This window comes from Crinia signifera, chromosome 1 (genome assembly GCF_055691185.1).
Source record: "Crinia signifera chromosome 1, ASM5569118v1, whole genome shotgun sequence".
Taxonomy (NCBI): Eukaryota; Metazoa; Chordata; class Amphibia; order Anura; family Myobatrachidae; genus Crinia; species Crinia signifera.
Genome location: NC_139217.1, coordinates 296,250,163 through 296,268,269, shown reverse-complemented (window position 1 = coordinate 296,268,269; position 18,107 = coordinate 296,250,163). Strand labels below are relative to the sequence as shown.

Below are 18,107 nucleotides of genomic sequence, written 5' to 3'. Positions count from 1 at the left end.
TCTAAGTCAGCAGAGACTGTCTTAGATTTGCGAGCTGCTGAGAAATCATCAGTGATATCTTATTTCACGACTAGGTTACCATGCCCAGTCTACATTTTTTAAAAGACCAGTTATCCACTTTGAGGCTTTTGTTTCATGTTTGTGAATGTTTACAGATGAGATGTGACCTCAAACATCGCAGTTGATGCGTAATGCCAAAAATCCGTTCTTGGGGCACCAAGTTACATGTGCCTCTGCTTTGGCACCAAGCATATTATTCTTTATTGCAGTGTAGTGCGGTAGTTCCAATTTGCGAGACTGCACTGATATGCAACATTTGTTTATCTGTGTGACTGAGTTTATGAATCTTTATAGGAAGTGCTATGATGCAGTGGCCACGGCTTTTTTCATACTGAGTTGTGCTTCGTATATAGATTCTGTTACACAGAGATATACATGTGTACCACCTATCAATTTTATTAGTGCAGTTTTGTGGCAGTGCATTATATTCACATTAAAAATACACTATACATTGGGCACAGGTCTCTAGTGCCAATCTTTTATCTTTCTTTAGCACTTAAAATTATGCAGATTTTAGTAAACTGTTGGGACTTTACAAATGCTAGATAACAATTTATTTAGTTATCTTATTTTTTTTATTGCCATTATGACTTGTGTTTTTTTTTTTTTGTTAGATGTATTTTTCCAATAAAATGGCATATCACATTCTTGATTTTGGTCTGTTCAACAGTGCTGCATAACTAACGTCTTCCAGATCAAAAGTGACATTTTTAAAGTTCTGTATGTACTTTTTTCTGACAGGAAGATTTTTTCTCTCAGGTCCTAGAATAAATTAAAACAGTGTTCCTGTCAGTATGTCATCTTGCACATATCTAGACTTATCATGATATGAAATAATTATTTTTTGCTACAGCTTGACTGAATCAATTCACTTCCACATAAAGTCTAGTGGAAGGCATTTATTTTAGTACTCTCAACTTGAAAATGCCACCATGCCAAAGCAGGTTACATGTGTTAATACTTATACTCAACACAGCTACCATGAAACAATGACCCTTTATCCCAATGCTGTGTATTTCCAAATATATCTGAACTGTTTGTTTGTGTCACAGTTTATAAGGTATGTGTCTACTTCTTTATTTATTCTTAAAACAACCACTCAATGCTAGTTTTAAATGCCACCAAATGCCTTCAAATTGTGTGCTCTGCATGCAGTAGTGTCACTAGTGGGATTCGTACCACATACGGGTGTCAACCACAGAGTGATGACACCACAGTGCTGTCGCCTGCTCATTAACATGAGCCCAGTGCTGCACTCTAACATTAAGGGGGGTATTCAATCTCGGACGCTATTTCCGCATGGGGTAATAGCAGCCCTTGCCTATTCAATGTTGCTGTTTCTGGCCGCATTGAAGGCAGATCCTGAAAAAACAGATTCGACTTTAAAACAAGTTGGCTCTGTTATGTAGGAAATGGCCGTGGTTTGTTGAATTCACAACGGTTTTTTGACACTCCGCAGGCGTTTTAGACGACGCAACCACTTTCTTCTTCCCAGTGTGAGAAAAACAAATTGGAAGAAAGTTGATCTTGATTGACATAAGGAATTAGTGAACATATGATGGTGGTGGTATTTAATTAGAATTATTATTGCTCTCCCAGAAAAAAAAAAACCCACTCTATTCAAATATCACATAAACAAATAAAGGACACATCGCAGATTTGGAATCAAACCCTTGATAAGTGCTGGGTATCAGGGTTAATTGAATAGTCATCTATGATTCAATTAGCTGTGGTCATTTTATACTTGAAATAACCTGCCAACTGCTTAAAATATCTTACTTTTTTGTAATGTTAGAGAGCTATAATATGCTTGAAGTTATCACAACCAGACAGATATTCTCTTTTAGTAGCTTAAGCTGGATACACTACTAAAGTTCTGTCCAATCTGTCTGGTGGGAACAAAAATCTGGTAATCTATGGTATCAAATCAACCATTTGCTCCTAAACACAGGAAAATGTAGATCACAATTGTTTGGCTAAATTTAAGTAAATTTTGACAGGTCTAGCTGAATCTTACTTTTAGAGCCATAGCAAAGCAACGGTGTATTGGTTCAGTGTGATCAGCATTCAAAGAGCATGTTACATGAACATACCCCCTATTGGTGTGACCATGCCACCTAGCCTGTGTAATGCAGTGGCATACCGTATCTTAATGGAAAGAGCCTATTTTAAAAATGATAGTACTGCTGTGAATCTTCTTATCTTATTGGCATCTTATGAAGGTGATATAAGTATTTTAGTTAATTGCTTATTACTTGATAAAAGTTTGCATATCACTTAGCAATAGTTTTAGCACTTCTTTTATTTTGTAACCATTATTGTCACTGTTATTATTTAAATTTAACTGGTTTTGCATTCAAAGATCCCTAGACTAGTCTGGTTGAATACGTTAACCCTTACTAAACTGGTTCCGTTTAAACAAAGGCAGCTGATTGTTGCTTAACTACCTTATCATGATTTTATTGATAGCTTTCAGCAATAGCTGATTTGTTTTGTGATGTGGCAAATCAACCTTAAGCATTAATTGTTTTAGCAAATAATTACATCAACTCTTATAAACTAATACCTTGGGCTGGATGCACCAAGCTATATAAAGTGATAAACTACTAGCCAATCAGATCCTTATTACTATGTTACATACAGGGGTGTGAAAATGATGGTTAGGAGCTGGTGGTTTATTACTCCATTTTATAACTTTTTGAAGGCTGACATATTGTGTCTAGTTACATCTATTTTACCCAAATATTGACTCATTTACTTTCTAATTTGTTCTGTGTTCCAGAGAAGCAAAACAACAGGGAGAAAACTAAGCATTGGGCAGACCGTCATTGCAAAACACAGAAATACAAGATATTACAGTTGTCGGGTTACAGAAATAACTTCTCAGACCTTCTATAAAATAGAGTTTGATGATGGATCTGTCAGTAAGGATACATTCCCTGAAGATATTGTTGTAAGTAGTGAAAAATAAAAAGTTAATATTTTAAATGTGTATATCATATAATATTTGGATTAAATACAGCATGGTCCCCACTTTGCTTGTTGTGGCTCCCAGTATTAGGTATGGGCTTGTTCATTCTACCTTATTGTTTACTAATGGGGAGCAAATGTACTGTTGTTGGTAGAGCCAAATTCCCAACGCAAGCATTCATAGGCAAATACTTTTTGCTGTATTAATTATACAGCTGGGAGCCACTGCAACGTTTTAATGAATGCTATCTATATATCTACATTACATTTATATTATATTTATTATAAAGCAGTGTTAACAAAGATTTTTTCATGCAGTTTATTTATTTTCAGTAGAAAATCTACATAGTAGTTAAGGTTGAATAAAGACTCCCGTCCGTCCAGTTCAACGTTGGTGTATTAGCTTCCTCCCTTGTTATACGTAGTGTGTAATGATATGTTTAAGGACAGGTTATGATTATTGTTTGTACCCCTGTATATTTTTAACCAATAGATGTTCGTCCAACCTTATTTTAAATGTGTTTATTGTGTCAGCTGACACCAGATCCCAATGAAGAGAGTTCCAAAGTTTGGCTGCCCTGACTGTAAAAAAATGTTTTCATCTAATGTAACAAAATCTTCTTTCTTCTAATCTAAACTCATGCCCCCTGTGTCCTTGAGTCCTTCCTTACAGTAAAAAGGGCATCTGACAGTTCCTAATATTGTCCCCTGATATATTTGTACATGTTTAGCATGTCCCCCCTTAAATGTCTCTTTTCTAGTGTAAACAATCCTAAATGGTTCAATCTATCTTCATAGCTTAAATTCTCCATTCTCTTTATTAGCTTTGTTGCTCTTCTTTGGACTTTTTCCAATTCTATGATGTCCTTTTTATAGTGCGGGGCCCAGAATTGTACTCCATATTCTAGATGTGGTCTAACCAATGCTTTGTACAGTTGCATAATCACAATTGAGTTCCTAGTATCCATACCCCATTTTATGTATGCTAGTATCCTGTTCGCTTTTTTGTTGCTATGTGACATTGGGCACTACACCCCAGCTTGTTGTCTATTTGGACTCCTAGATCCTTTTCAAGTTCTGAAATACACAGTGCCTCCCCGCTTAGGTTATAGCTAGCACCTTGGTTAGGTTTTCAAAGGTGCATAACCTTGAATTTATCAATATTGAACCTCAATTTCCACTTTTAAGCCAACTCCTCTAATTTAGTGAGATCACTCTGGAGCGTGGAGACATCCTCGGTTGATCTTATTACTCTACTCCGTTTTGTGTCATCATCGAAGATGGAAACATTGCTGAGTATATCCACCCCAATGTCATTAATATATTAAATAAAAGGGGCCCAAGCACCGACCCCTGTGGCACTCCACTTACTACTGGTATCATATTTGACACTGCACCATTTACTATCACTCTCTGTTCTCTATTACACAGCCAGTTCCTTACCCATCTACAAATACTTTCCCCTAGTCCCAGATTTTCCATTTTATTTATCAACCTCTTATGGGGAACAGTGTCAAAAGCCTTAGCAAAATCTAGGAAGACCACATCTACTGCATTTCCATTATCAAGGTGGTTACTGACATCCTCGTAAAAGCCTAGGACATTTGTTTGGCATGAACGATTCTTCACAAACCCATGTTGGTTATTACTGATTAGCCTGTGAAGCTCTAAATATTTTTGGATACCATCCCTTAAAAATCCCTCAAATAATTTACCCACTATTGATGTTAAGCTCACAGGTCTGTAGTTAGCTGGGTCATCCCTTTTCACTGCTCTTCTGATTGAGTCAGGTGCATTCCCCCTCCTTTGCTTATGTCATAGGTGGATGTATAGGCTTGAATGGCATTTTGCTGCTTCTCCATTCTCTGAAGCATATAGAGGGTTGAATTCCACCTTGTTACTACCTCTAGCTTCAGGTGACGGCAAGTCACGTTTCCGGGTTTGCTGGCGCTTCAGTCTTCAACACGCAGTCTCTGAATGTCAAACGTGGCTTGAAATTTGTTGGCCTGCCAACAGGTTCTTCTGCATGTCCCTGTCATTTTTCAAAAAATTCTGCACTACCAAATTAATTGTGTAAACAAAACATGGGACGTGCGGGAATTTGCCCAGATATAATGCTCGCACAATATTGGTGGCATTGTGTGATATCCTAAATCCCCAGGGAAGTCTAAGCAGGGTAAGCCACTGAGTGATGATGTCCCTCAGTTTCTCTAAGAGGTTTCAGTGGTGTTTCTCTTTCAGAAACCAGGGAATGAGTTGGTGTTTGTGAGATGCTGCTAATGGTGCCGCTGCTGTTGTTGCTGCGTAAGGCAATATATCTACACAGTGGGCTGTCACACTCATGTAGTCCTTAGTTTGTCCTGTTCCACTTGTCTGTGGCTAAGTGGACAGTGAGTGCAACGGCATTTTGAGGACACAATCTACACTTTTTTTTGTGACACTGTACGGTCTGGGAATTGCTTGCCTAGTGAAGTGGAATCTAGATGGGACACAGTACATCCATCAATTGTCTAAATCCCACTGCACTTATGGTGGATACTGGATCTAACACCAGCATAGTTGTTATGGCCTCCGCTTTGCAACAGGTTGACTGCTGTCATACTTCATCTTCCATGCAAAGGACTGTTGGATAGTCAATTGCTTAGTTAAAGTAATAGAAGTGGTCTTACCATTTCCTCTCTGCGATGAAGGAATAGCAGCAGTAGGTGTAGAATTCATGGATCCTCTGGAGAAATCCTAGTGACATTGCCTGCAGGACTATTCTGATCCTGATTGAGGAGGAAATTGATGATGAGGGAGTTGGTGGTGTGGGTTGTAGGCTCTTTTATAAAACAGGAAAAAGCTATTTAGGCGTCACTGGACTGCTTATGCAAAGTTTCTGAACTTGTCAATGACTTACGATGAATTTGCTGCCGGTGACTTATAAGGGAGGATTAGCTTCCGTACCCGTACTTTTGGTTTTACAAAGACTACATGAAGTGAGACAGTTGTTGTCCGAATTTGGATAGAAATAATTCCAGACCGAAGAGGTGGATTTTTTGGGGGTCTTTTGCCCAGGCATGACAACTGGCTAGCAACTGTCTTCAACGGTGCCTTATTCAAATAAACCACATCACTATCAGAGGCCATCATCAACTTCCTCCTCAGTACAGTACCCCTTTACAGCACACAGGACAGCATCCCTGTATTATTTCTACTGCACACAGGACAGCACCCCTTTATTTTTACAGTGCACAGGAAAGCACCCCAGTACAGCATTGGTGGACAGCTGCACCCTGTACAGCACAGCACAATACCCCTACAAACAGCACAGGCTAGCACAGGAGGACAGCAGCACCTTGTTTGTACTGCACAGCACTCCAAGACAGCACCCACAGACAGAGAGCCAGAGGTCCATTCTCTACCATCTCCAATGCTGGAGTGAAGATGGCACCAATCAGCTGGGTCTTATATAGGATTCAAAACCCTGCAAGTATCCGACAGCGGGCTGATGACATTTTACCTCGATCTGGGATCCAAGTCTTGCTGGCAAACCTGCCTCGGATAGGAAAGTGCAGGGGGGGCTCAGAGATCTGAACCTGATCATCCCTATCCACAATCCAAAAATATAATGGTAGCTTAATTGGCTCCCAACAAAATGAACCCTGGAATGAATGTGTGTGCATGCGTGTACATGAGGTAGGGAATATAAATTTTAAGCTCCACTAGAGCAGGGACAAATGTTAAAATATTTGTAAATAAGTAAAGCGCTGCAGAATATGTGTGCGCTATATAAATTACTGGTTAAAAAAACTGGTAATAATTACTAAACAAATAACTTGTAAAAACCTATGCCAAACCTAAATACCATCATGTAGTGTGTGTTTTTCTAAATCAATTTTGTTAGTCCATCTATGTTCACCACTTGGAAGACCAATTGAAAAGTTTAATACAGTATACAATACACAGAAACAACATTAGCATCATTTCCCAATCTCCAGGGAAAGATCCCTGTGTTTCTAATGCAGAAATGGTGCCAGTGACATGCAGAGTGTAGGGAGAGCTGCAGTCAGTAGAAAAACAAGGCTCTTCCAGCATATGACTGACATGTATTTCACATCATTATCCAGGCAGAAAACACAATTACTGAGCTGAATGGATTGATTACATTGTAGCTAAAAGATGCATCTCAAAATCCTACGCACAGTACTAAGAAGTCTATACATCATAGTAAATATAGCATAACATCAAAAAGTATTGTTACAGGTATAAATGCCTTTTAAAATACTGTTCCCATTGTTATTCAATTGAAACATTTCTCTTTTAGGTAAGTGCATATACTATCTGTGAAGCACAGTATCATAAAATAATTGATGAGATACTTTAGTGCCATAATCCTATTTTTTTATTTTTATGAAAAGTTATGTTATACTTCTGTAAAGACTGAAATGCTGGTATTCATTACTACTTCTGTGCTATCGGAGAGAAGGCCCTTCGCTTCTCCGTTCAAATGTATAACAGAGTAGATACACACCCTGTTTGTTATTCATAATTCTTCAAAGAATAGCACTAGACTTAAATGTTTGCATTGTTATTCTCTATAGACTACATACAATACATACCTACGGTACTGCCACATTCTCCGGGTGGGGGCAGTGTGCTATGCACATATTGGCGTATCCAGCAGGATGGTGACTGGGGGCATGACAACACAATTGCTTCATCGCGGATCTGCCCACCGATAAACACTGCCAGAAAATCAGACATTGTTCAGTTTGAGGATGGGGCTATGATGATTCCATTCATCCCAAATCACTTCATCGGGTTTCCCATGGGCTACCCACATGTGCTGGGGAGAGCAGGGGCTAACATAAAGTGGGATCCTGACCATCTTTCTGTGGGGGCTGGGAATGCCACACGATTTTCAGGAGCTTCCGAACTGTTCCAGGAGCGTGGCCAAGTGTGCTAAAAACATTGTAACAGATTATGGCTATGCTCCATCTAAAGCAGGCATGTCCAACGTTGGCCCTCCAGATGTTTTGAAACTACACATCCCAGCACGCTTTGCAATAGTTTTAGCATTCTCTAATAGCAAAACTGTGGCAAAGCATGCTGGGATGTGTAGTTTCACAACATCTGGAGGGCCAACTTTGGACATGCCTGATCTAAAGCATGACTGTCATTTTCTGATTTCTGAAAATGTTTAAATGTAAATATTCTTACAGGTGTGCCATGCTTCCCTTTACATGTGATGTACAGATGCATGTTTAAAGGCTTCTCTTGTCTCGCCATGCTCTGATGTGACTTGCTAGAAGTGAGCATCTTTTGTGTGACTTTTTCCATAAAAAATGAGTCTCTCTTTTCGCGAAACGATGCCAATAGGATGCACAAATAGCTTTTTCTGAGTAAAATGCGACTGTAGCTGTAAAATGAAATGCACCGCTACAGTCTTTTCCTAGAAAACTCTGGTAAGTTGCACAGATGGTACCATTCGATAGCCACTTCTATTTACTACAGTTGCAGTGCAATCGATCCAGTATGTGCCATTTCCAGCACATGCACTATTGCCATGGTCTGACTGTGCATATGTAAACCCCTGACTTCTATGGACTGCACCGACTGCAGCCCATAGAGGCCAAATTGGGCTGAGCGATAAGGCAAGGAGTTGCTTTCTACAGGAAGCCAGCTCTCTACTTATTGTACCTGGGACTGCTAGTCCCTGAGGGAAAACCCAATGGGACTGCCTTGTAATGTCTGTGACTGACTGGTAGGACTTCCAATAGAAAGTAATTGCCAGTCACAGTGAAGCCACATACTGTATTTACAGTAGCTTCACTGACACTGAGCTGGGTGGCTGATTTTACATAGGTTAAATCCACCTCTGCCATTTTCTAGTGTGATGTTTGGAAACTCCCAATTAATACTGGCTCTGACTATTTCCAGCATTGCTGCCATCTCTTTTTGGATGGGTTCTTTTAATTAACGTGTGAACATTTTTATCTTGGATTTTAGTATTAACCAAACTGTGCTGTACATTCTTGTCTGCTTTTTATTGGTTGCAATTCTATCTATCTTTCACATACAGTACAGAAGGAATATTTTAATCCAATATTACATATAAAGCTGAGTTTTAGGATGATGATACCTGTATATAGAATAAAGATCCTCTTATGATAAGCTTTCTACCCCAATTGTAGAGTGTAAAATAAAAAGTAACCCATTATTTATTTCTACAGTAAAGAAAGCAATCTACTGTATGTACATTACTTATCAGAGAACCCTTCCTCAAGTACGCTGTAGTGTGTATGTTGCTGCCTACTCTCAGATTTCCCACACAAAGAAACTTGGGCCATAATTCTCCTGCTCTACAGTGATTGGCAGCGTAGGGCATTATGCTGCATGCACTGGCTCTCTTTACTTCAGTAGGTAATGGTACACATATAATTATACTGCAGGAATTTTCCCACAATTCCACGTAATGGAACAAAACATTTCCCCAGTGTCTTACCATAAAAATTGATTTCCTAATATGTAATATATGTTTTTTCCTTTTATAAAATCAATACATTTCTGGTATGAAATGCCTTGACAAATAATATTTTGTAAGTCAGCTGGTAAAATTACATCATATTATTTTTTTACATATTACATTTAATCGAGCAGAAAATACAGAACAATTTGGATATATTGTTTTCCTGTTCTGAAATGTGGTGTTTGATTCAAAGAAGGCATGTCTTTGTACATTCACCCATCAGGCAGATATGGGCTGAAACAGGTTTTGCAGTTACCGTAGCTTACATTGTTTTCGTGACAGATTCTCTGGTGTGCTTTGTTCATTACATAATTTTCTTAACTATATGCTTATGTTTTGTTGCAAAGACAATGAACAAACCTTTATTTTTTGGACAAAATAATTGTTTTTGTTTTTTTCTTTAAAGAACAGTAAGCAATTAGATGACTCACAAGAGTGCGTGGACTACACTGTTCTTTTTAGTTCATTATTAACCACTTTAGTCTTACAGGTCTGAGGCTGTATTGTCAAGAAATACTGTAGGAAATAAAATTATACAAAATAACAAATGATGAAAAGTACATGAGTGAAGACCTTTACCCTAGGTTACCTTTTGGTTAATTTGTACTTTAAAGGTCTATAAAGAAGATTGTTTAAAACAAAAGTGAGGCTTACTGTGTGGTAGTTTTGAAAAATTGTAAAAAGAACAAAAGATTCCAACCTATTGCCTATAAAATACAGTGGGTTTAAGGGTCTCCCCACAATTGAGAAATTGTTTTTTTTTTTGTTTGTTTGTTTACAGAGTAAGGAGAATTGAAATTATTTAAAGGATAAATTAAAAATAGATTATGGAAGTTTGGAGACTTATGCACACATACTGTATAAATGCAACCCCCTTGCCTGAGCTAAATTTCTTATAATAATAATCTAAGTGGATAGCTATGTCAGGAGCATCCATTTAAGGAATACAAGTATCAGAGATAAATGTGGCTATGGGTTCTAACACATGTGCTTAGCAATACCTATTATTGCTGCATAACACAGAAGGAGGTGGGGACTGTAATTATTATTATTATTATTATTTATTTATATGGCTCCACAAAGGTTCTGCAGTGCCTACCAATAAATGATGTGATTTATCAAGAATCCATGCAGGTCTGTATGGTTGGTGCTTCTGTCTGCTTTTTGATTGGTGCTCTTTAGATCGTGTCTGTGTTGTTGCTGATTAGTGTAGTTTGCGGTTGCTAATGGTAACCAGTGTTTCTTATTTCTGCTGTGCTGCACTATTTTGGACAGATCTGAGGTGAAGGAATCCTGTAGTGTTGTATGCAGACTTTTTCACATGTTATATACATATTACACATGCGGCAATAGGTGTGGCGGGGGTGCGGTGAAAACTGCAGATTTATATGACGCAGTACACACTACAGGATTCCTTCACCTCAGATCTGTCCAAAATCGTTCAGCACAGCAGAAATAAGAAACGCTGTTTACCATTAGCAACCGCAAACTACACTAATCAGCAACAACACAGACACAATCTAAAGCGCACCAATCAAAAGGCAGACAGAAGCACCAACCATGCAGACCTGCACAAAAATCTGAAACGCCAATCAGAAGACAGAGAACCGAACAGAGGACCCGCCCCCAGCCTACTTAAGACAGACAGGCCACAGAAACTGTAAAACTCCCTAGAAGAAGGCCAGCACCAGGCCGAAACGCATTGGAGGATATCAAGCAACAAGGACCACCGCTAACCCCTAACAGCCCAGTAAAGAACATTGGCAAGTGAGAGCATCCCTAGAAGCGGCATCAGCGTGCGGGACCAGGAGTGGAGTGCGAGGAAGACACCACCCAGCAGCCACGGTAGCAGAGTGAGACATCTGTGAAGCGGAGGGAGGATTGCGGCGGGAACGGGGGGAGGTGAGTAGCCAGGGTCCGTCGGCAAGGACTCACGACGGGGGAGACGCTTGCCAGCCTAACCCCCGCTCGCGACCTCTGCCAGACGCTCCACGCCCCTGACCGCGGAATCTGACTAGCAAGGCAGATGGCGCACAGCCGAACACCGGACCAAGTCGAGCCGGCCTGGAGAAAGGAAGCACACGGAGCGCCCAGACCCGGGCAGCCACGTCCCCCTACCCTAGCTATCTCCAAGCACTCCACACCCACCACTGACATCTGTGCAGCACTCGACCACCGGCAAGTACCCACTACCCTCGACATGCCACCCAGCAGGACCAGTTGGGACCCCGAATACCACCACAGGGAAGCTCTAAGATCAACACACAGGCAAGCGGGACCCCGCACCTGTGCCCACCGCCAACCTACCCCCCACACCACCACTGTTCCACCCCGGACGCCGCATCCAGACCAACTTCTGAGGACCCCCTGAATTGGAACATTCTCTTTACCCCACCGTACTTTTTACCATCATCATTCTATCCCACCATCGTTATGTTACCCCCCCCCCAATATTTGTTTGTATGTGTAACCGCACCTATTGTCTGTATACTTGAACCCTTGTATATTCTTGCATTATTACCAGTAAAGGTCATTTTAAGCACCCAAAACCTGCCTAATATTTGTATCATCGCACCCAACACCAAAGGGGCTGAGTGCTACACTGAGGAAACCCACGCAAATACTGGGAGAATATACAAACTCCGCACAGTTAGAGTCATGGTGGAAATCGAACCCATGACCGCAGCGCTGTGAGGCAGTAATGCTAATCCATTACACCATCCGTACTGCCCCAATAAATAATAAATGGTTGACACGGGGAAAGGTCGATGTTCGTTTTTCATTTTTCTTTGGTGTCTATTAAAATTATTCCTCTATGACCACTTAGATGGGGAAGTACGAACAAGTCTGTTTAAAAACAAAAATCATGGAAAGCGCATGTCTACCTTCTACCATGTTGACCTTTTGCTTGTGTGAACCTTTTGTCCATGTTGACCTAAAGCATGTCAACATTTTTAATGTGTCGACCAATGGTGGTCGACCTATTGAGTTTTGACCTACACACTGTCAGCCTAATGATCGCATACCTTAAAACATTACATACTTTATCCACATTTTACAACCCTTTTGCAATTTTTTAAAGAGAGCTTTTTATGATGGCTGACAGTCTTCTTAAGAACAACAGAACATCCTATAATATTTTTAACCAAACTGGTTTTGCAGTGTAAATGATTGCCACTTAAAAAAAAAAAAACTGGAGATTTCTTACCAAATCTCTTACTTTCAGAATCCTCATCCTATTAAATTTCACCCACTGTATGTAAAAAAAAGAAACACAAAAACTTGATTTTAAGCTTTTGAGTTTTCAACATATTTACAGTACAGGTGGTGGGAGTACTTATAATTGTTACTTAATTGCAGATGATGATCAGAATTTACAGACTACAGGTTAAAAACTTTAATAGCATTATTTTGGACAGATGTTTGCTTTTATATAGCTTGTATATATTACAATCTAAACATTTTGTTTGATTTTAAAAACACCATCCAAAAGCCATTTGTAAATATAGCTGAAGCCACTAAACAGAAGAAAGGATTTAGAGTAATAGTGTGTACACACGGTGCGATATGGCTTCCGATGTTGCCGATATAGTGAACATCGGAAGCCATATCGCATGCTGATTGTCTGCTTTTTTAGGGCATGCGAGCCCATTGCGTGCTCCCATGTGAGCGCAAATCGGCAGCCAAATAGAGAGGGCAGGCAAGTCTATATGGTGCAGATCTGCACTATATAGTCAAAATTGTGCCTCTGCAGCATTCTATGCGAGTCCCGATACAATCTGATCGTATCGTGACTCGCATAGCACGGCAAAGCTGCCGTGTGTACACAAAATTAATTTAACTTGCTGCTATAGAAAAACTGCACAGAACCAAACTACTGTAATGCAAAATAACCATTTGTTTGCATAAATCATCAGGAGAAACCAGTTCATACTGTACATCCATACAACATACCCAAAATTGTCATGTAAATGCACAGATTTTCTGATAAATCGTACAGTAGCTCAGTAAATCCTTATTTCAGAATAGAAACTCAGTGCTATTTTTAGACTTCCATATATGTGCCTCCAACTTTGAATGGCTCATGTGCTATTAGCAATGCTACCTTCTGATGCACAATAAAACCAGTTTGAATTGTTGTTGTTTTACTACCAACAGTTCACGATTTTAAGGGAAAGTCCAAGTTTTTAATGTCACTGTTTTTCAGTTCTGCCTAACTACAAGATTAACTGGCTTTTTTGTGCATGTCTGTTCTAATATCATTTCTAACACTGAAAATCGAATTAAAAATGTGATGAAGAAGGTACAGGCGTACACGAGTTTCCTGCCTGGCTCCACTCCCCTCAGTAATAAAGATTTTGTGGAAAATGTTGTCAACTTTGTTTGTTTATTTTTTGGGAAGGGGGGGGGGGGGGGGGCCTTATTCACGCTATTATCTTAATTATCATGACACAAGACCAAAGGGTTCTCCACTATTGATAGTATAGTGCCTCATGATTGTACAACCCCCTCCCAATCACTGTGGCTTGTGGTGCCTAGTTCTGTCTCAAGACTGTTGACCTAATGCTTGTGTCGATTTAACAACCCTGTTAAAAAACAGTTGGGGGACTTCTGCCTACATTCTTAAATTAGGGGTAGGCTGTAGGAAGAAAGGGTTGGTGGGGGTAGGGAAATTCCTTCTTTCTGTTCCAGCAATGCTATTCTGACACCCAGCATCCCCTCCACAGGTCATCTGTATGTATACCACTGATAGGGATTCTGTAATAGGAATGGGCTGAAGCCACAGTCCCAAATTTTTGATGCGTGCCTTCGGCACACACTGTCCTGCACTAAAGAGTCTTCTATTGTCCAATTTATTGGGCTGCAGTGCTGTTATTGTCAGCCTGAATCAGCATCCAAAAAGATAATTATGTCCCTCTCTCCTTTTACCCTTTATTAAACTGTACATCTCCTGTTACATTTTTGTCTTCTTTTATGGAACCTTAACATAGGCAAACTAACTGTATGTACATGAAATTGTTACAAAGGTGGAGTGATTTATCATTAAAGTGCTGATTAAATATAACATGCTTATATCCCTTCTATCCTTTAAATGTCAATTGCTGTGAAATGCTTCTACAATAATGACAGCTGTAAATGTGCAATATACCATAACTGCAAGGGTTTTAATGTAAAAATGACAGTATGTGACTGTATGTTTGTGTGTATGTGTATATGTGTGTGTGTATATATATATATCCAAAGACAAAAAACCTTACGGTTTCACATGTCCCATTAAGGCTTCTTACACATGATCTGGCATTTCTGAAACCTGTTGTAACTCTTCCACTCAAACGCCAAAAAGCAATGAAATTCCGATCATTAAGGCTGACGCCTTAATGGACGTGTTCCTTGCGCAATACAGATATGGTACGCCATCACAGCCTGTGGGTAAGTGCAGATTCAGCACTCTCACAGAGTGAGATTGCTGTCACTCACACAATGGTGGAGCTGCTAATTCACAGATTTGTGTGCTCATTGGAATACACACATGCAGTCTATGCAACTGAAGGTCTGAGCAGTTATGTGGCGCACTCATCCTAATAAGTACCTGCAATCATCTAAAACTGTCTATACCTTTGAGTTACGATAGTGTTCATTCTAGCACCCACCATCTTTGAAAACCCATGCAGTTCCTCTTCCCTGCCTGGGGTGTAGCTGTCTGCTGTAGTGCTTCTTGCACAGTGTGATCTGTATATCAGCACTGCAAACCAGACCTGTGCTAAAAAACTACAGCAGACAGCAACACCCCAGACAGGGTAGAGGAACTGCATGGGTTTTCAAAGATGGCAGGTAAACACTATTACTAGAACTATCCCACTGAGGGTCCAACATCTTTCACACTCACTACCTATATCCATTTCATTTAGTATTCACATGCAGTTACCAGAAACATCTTTCATAATTGCAAAAACTATAATACTCTCAACTACTATGCATCGACACTTTCTTCTCCTATACGCCTTCAGGCTGCTCTGTCTTCCCCGATACCTACTGCTGTGTGTATTCCCTCATATGCACCAATGTTTCTTTCCCCATCTGTGCTGCCCTGTCTTTCCACACCGATGCCACCCTGTTTTTTTCTATCTGTGCCAATGCCTCCCTGCCTATTAGTGATACTCTGTCCCCCCCTCCATTCATACTGCTCTGCCCTTCTTATCCATGCCACAGTTTCCTTCCAACTGTACTGCTGTCTCTCTCCTATCTGGTCCACTCTGTCTTTTCTCCAACTGCTTCACTGTTTCCCACCCAATCGCATCACTCTGTCTTACCTCCCCCAATCTGTGCCACTGTTTTCCACCCATCCGCATTTGTTAGTCTACCATCAGTGCTGCTTAGCCTTTCCACCATCTACGCATTTATATTCCTCCTCATCTGCACCACACTGTCTCCTCCCCCAATCAACACCACTTTTACCCCATCCTCTCGGCTATGTTTACTGCTCAGACCTTCAGTTGCATAGACTGCATGTGTGTATTCCAATGAGCACACAAATCTGTGAATTAGCAGCTCCACCATTGTGTGAGTGACAGCAATCTCACTTTGTGAGAGTGCTGAATCTGCACTTACCCACAGGCTGTGATGGCGTACCATATCTGTATTGCGCAAGGAACACGTCCATTAAGGCGTCAGCCTTAATGATCGGAATTTCATTGCTTTTTGGCGTTTGAGTGGAAGAGTTACAACAGGTTTCAGAAATGCCAGATCATGTGTAAGAAGCCTTAATGGGACATGTGAAACCGTAAGGTTTTTTGTCTTTGGAATTTCATAGCTTTTTTCAATTTATTTATTTTTTATTTTAAAATTTAAATTTCAGTGTAAGAATAAAATTAGATTTTTTAAATGTTTAATGATAACACACCCCTGGCAATGAGCATTACCCCTGGCCGCAAGCATTACAAACCCCTGGCATTGAGTATGACACCCGTCCCAGTGCATGAAACCCCTGTCAACAGGCAAGACATCCAGCCCATGAAACCCATGGCAAAGAGCATGGCACCCAGAGTGTAGAAGCTTTACTGTAGGGCATTAAAGGAGGACAATGTACACACGGGGTACACATAGGGGGGCACAGCTTACGCACGAGGGGCACTGGGGGGCACAACGTACACACGTGGGGGGTACAGGGCACAGCGTACACATGGGTGGCACTGGGGGGGACAGCGTACACATGGGTGGCACTGGGGGGACAGCGTACACACGTGGGGACAGCGTACACACGGGGGGCACTGGGGGGACAGCGTACACACGGGGGCACTGGGGGGACAGTGTACACAAATGGGGGGGCACAGCGTACACATGGGGGCACTGGGGGGACAACAGCATACACACGGGGGCACTGGGGGGACAACAGCATACACACGGGGGCACTGGTGGGGACAGCGTACACACGAGGGGTACTGGGGGGACAGCGTACACACGGGGGCACGGGGGGACAGCGTACACACGGGGCACTGGAGGGGGGCAGTGTACACACGGGGGCACTGGGGGGGGCAGCGTACACACGGGGGGCACTGGGGGGGACAGCGTACACAGGGGGCATTGGGGGGGACAGCATACACAAATGGGGGGCACAGCGTACACACGGGGGCACTGGGGTGGACATCAGCGCACACATGGGGGCACTGGGGGAGGACAGCGTACAAACGGGGGACACTGTGGGGGGGCAGCGTACACACGGGGAGCACTGGAGGGCAGACAGCGTACACACGGGGGGCACTGGGGGGGACAGCAGTACTAGTGTATCGATAGGGTTAGGCTGCGGCTGGGTGGGTGTGTGTGTGGATAGGGTTAGGGTACAGGTGTGTGTGTGTTTGTAGATAGGGTTAGGCTGTGAAGGGATGTGTATATGGATAGGGTTAGGCTGTGTGGGAGTGTGTAGTGGCTACTAACCTGACCCTCCTGTGTTGAAAGGATGAAAGGAGCCTGCTTTTAGAGGAGATGCACCGGACATTATTTACTTCATAACATCGCACTTCAACTCTGGATATCTCCAGCGGGGAACTCCGGTTCACTGGATCCTTCTCGTGCAGTCTTCACACCCTCCTGAGCTTCCTAATCCGCATTAGCTCCAGAAGATGCTGGGACCCGGAATTACAGTTAACAAGAATAGCTGTTTAATGTTGCTTCCAATTATACACAACCATAGCCACACGCACACTGCTGCATGGCCTACAGGAGTCACGGGGAGTCTGAGGCAGAGCTGTGAGCTGTCAATCAAGTGCTCTGCTCTGCAAAGGCCCATGGGAGGAGCTGCAGGTAGCAGCGCATGCACAGCAGTCCACCCGCAGCCATCTTGAATCCTCTCTCACACACACAAAGCACCAACCCCCCTCCCCCTGACACCTCTCACACACAAAAAGCACCAACCCCACCCCACTGACACCTCTCACACACAGCACCATCCCCCATGCACTAACACCTCTCTCACATACACAAAGCAACCCCCCCACTGACACCGCCCCCCCAACAGCTCTCTCACACTCTACCCCCCCCCCCCCCCCCGGACAGCTCTCACATACACAGA

At 41.8% G+C, this 18,107-nt stretch overlaps 1 protein-coding gene across 5 annotated transcripts in view; it reads left to right on the top strand.

Moving 5' to 3' along the window:
- Positions 1 to 18,107, top strand: part of KDM4C (lysine demethylase 4C) — a 494,625-nt gene that overhangs the window by 437,901 nt on the left and 38,617 nt on the right. For all 5 annotated transcript variants that reach the window (XM_083185981.1, XM_083185980.1, XM_083185982.1 and 2 more), the window contains exon 19: positions 2,843 to 3,013. In XM_083185981.1, coding sequence (XP_083042107.1) covers positions 2,843 to 3,013 — 171 coding nt within the window. The remainder of the gene's footprint in view (positions 1 to 2,842; positions 3,014 to 18,107) is intronic.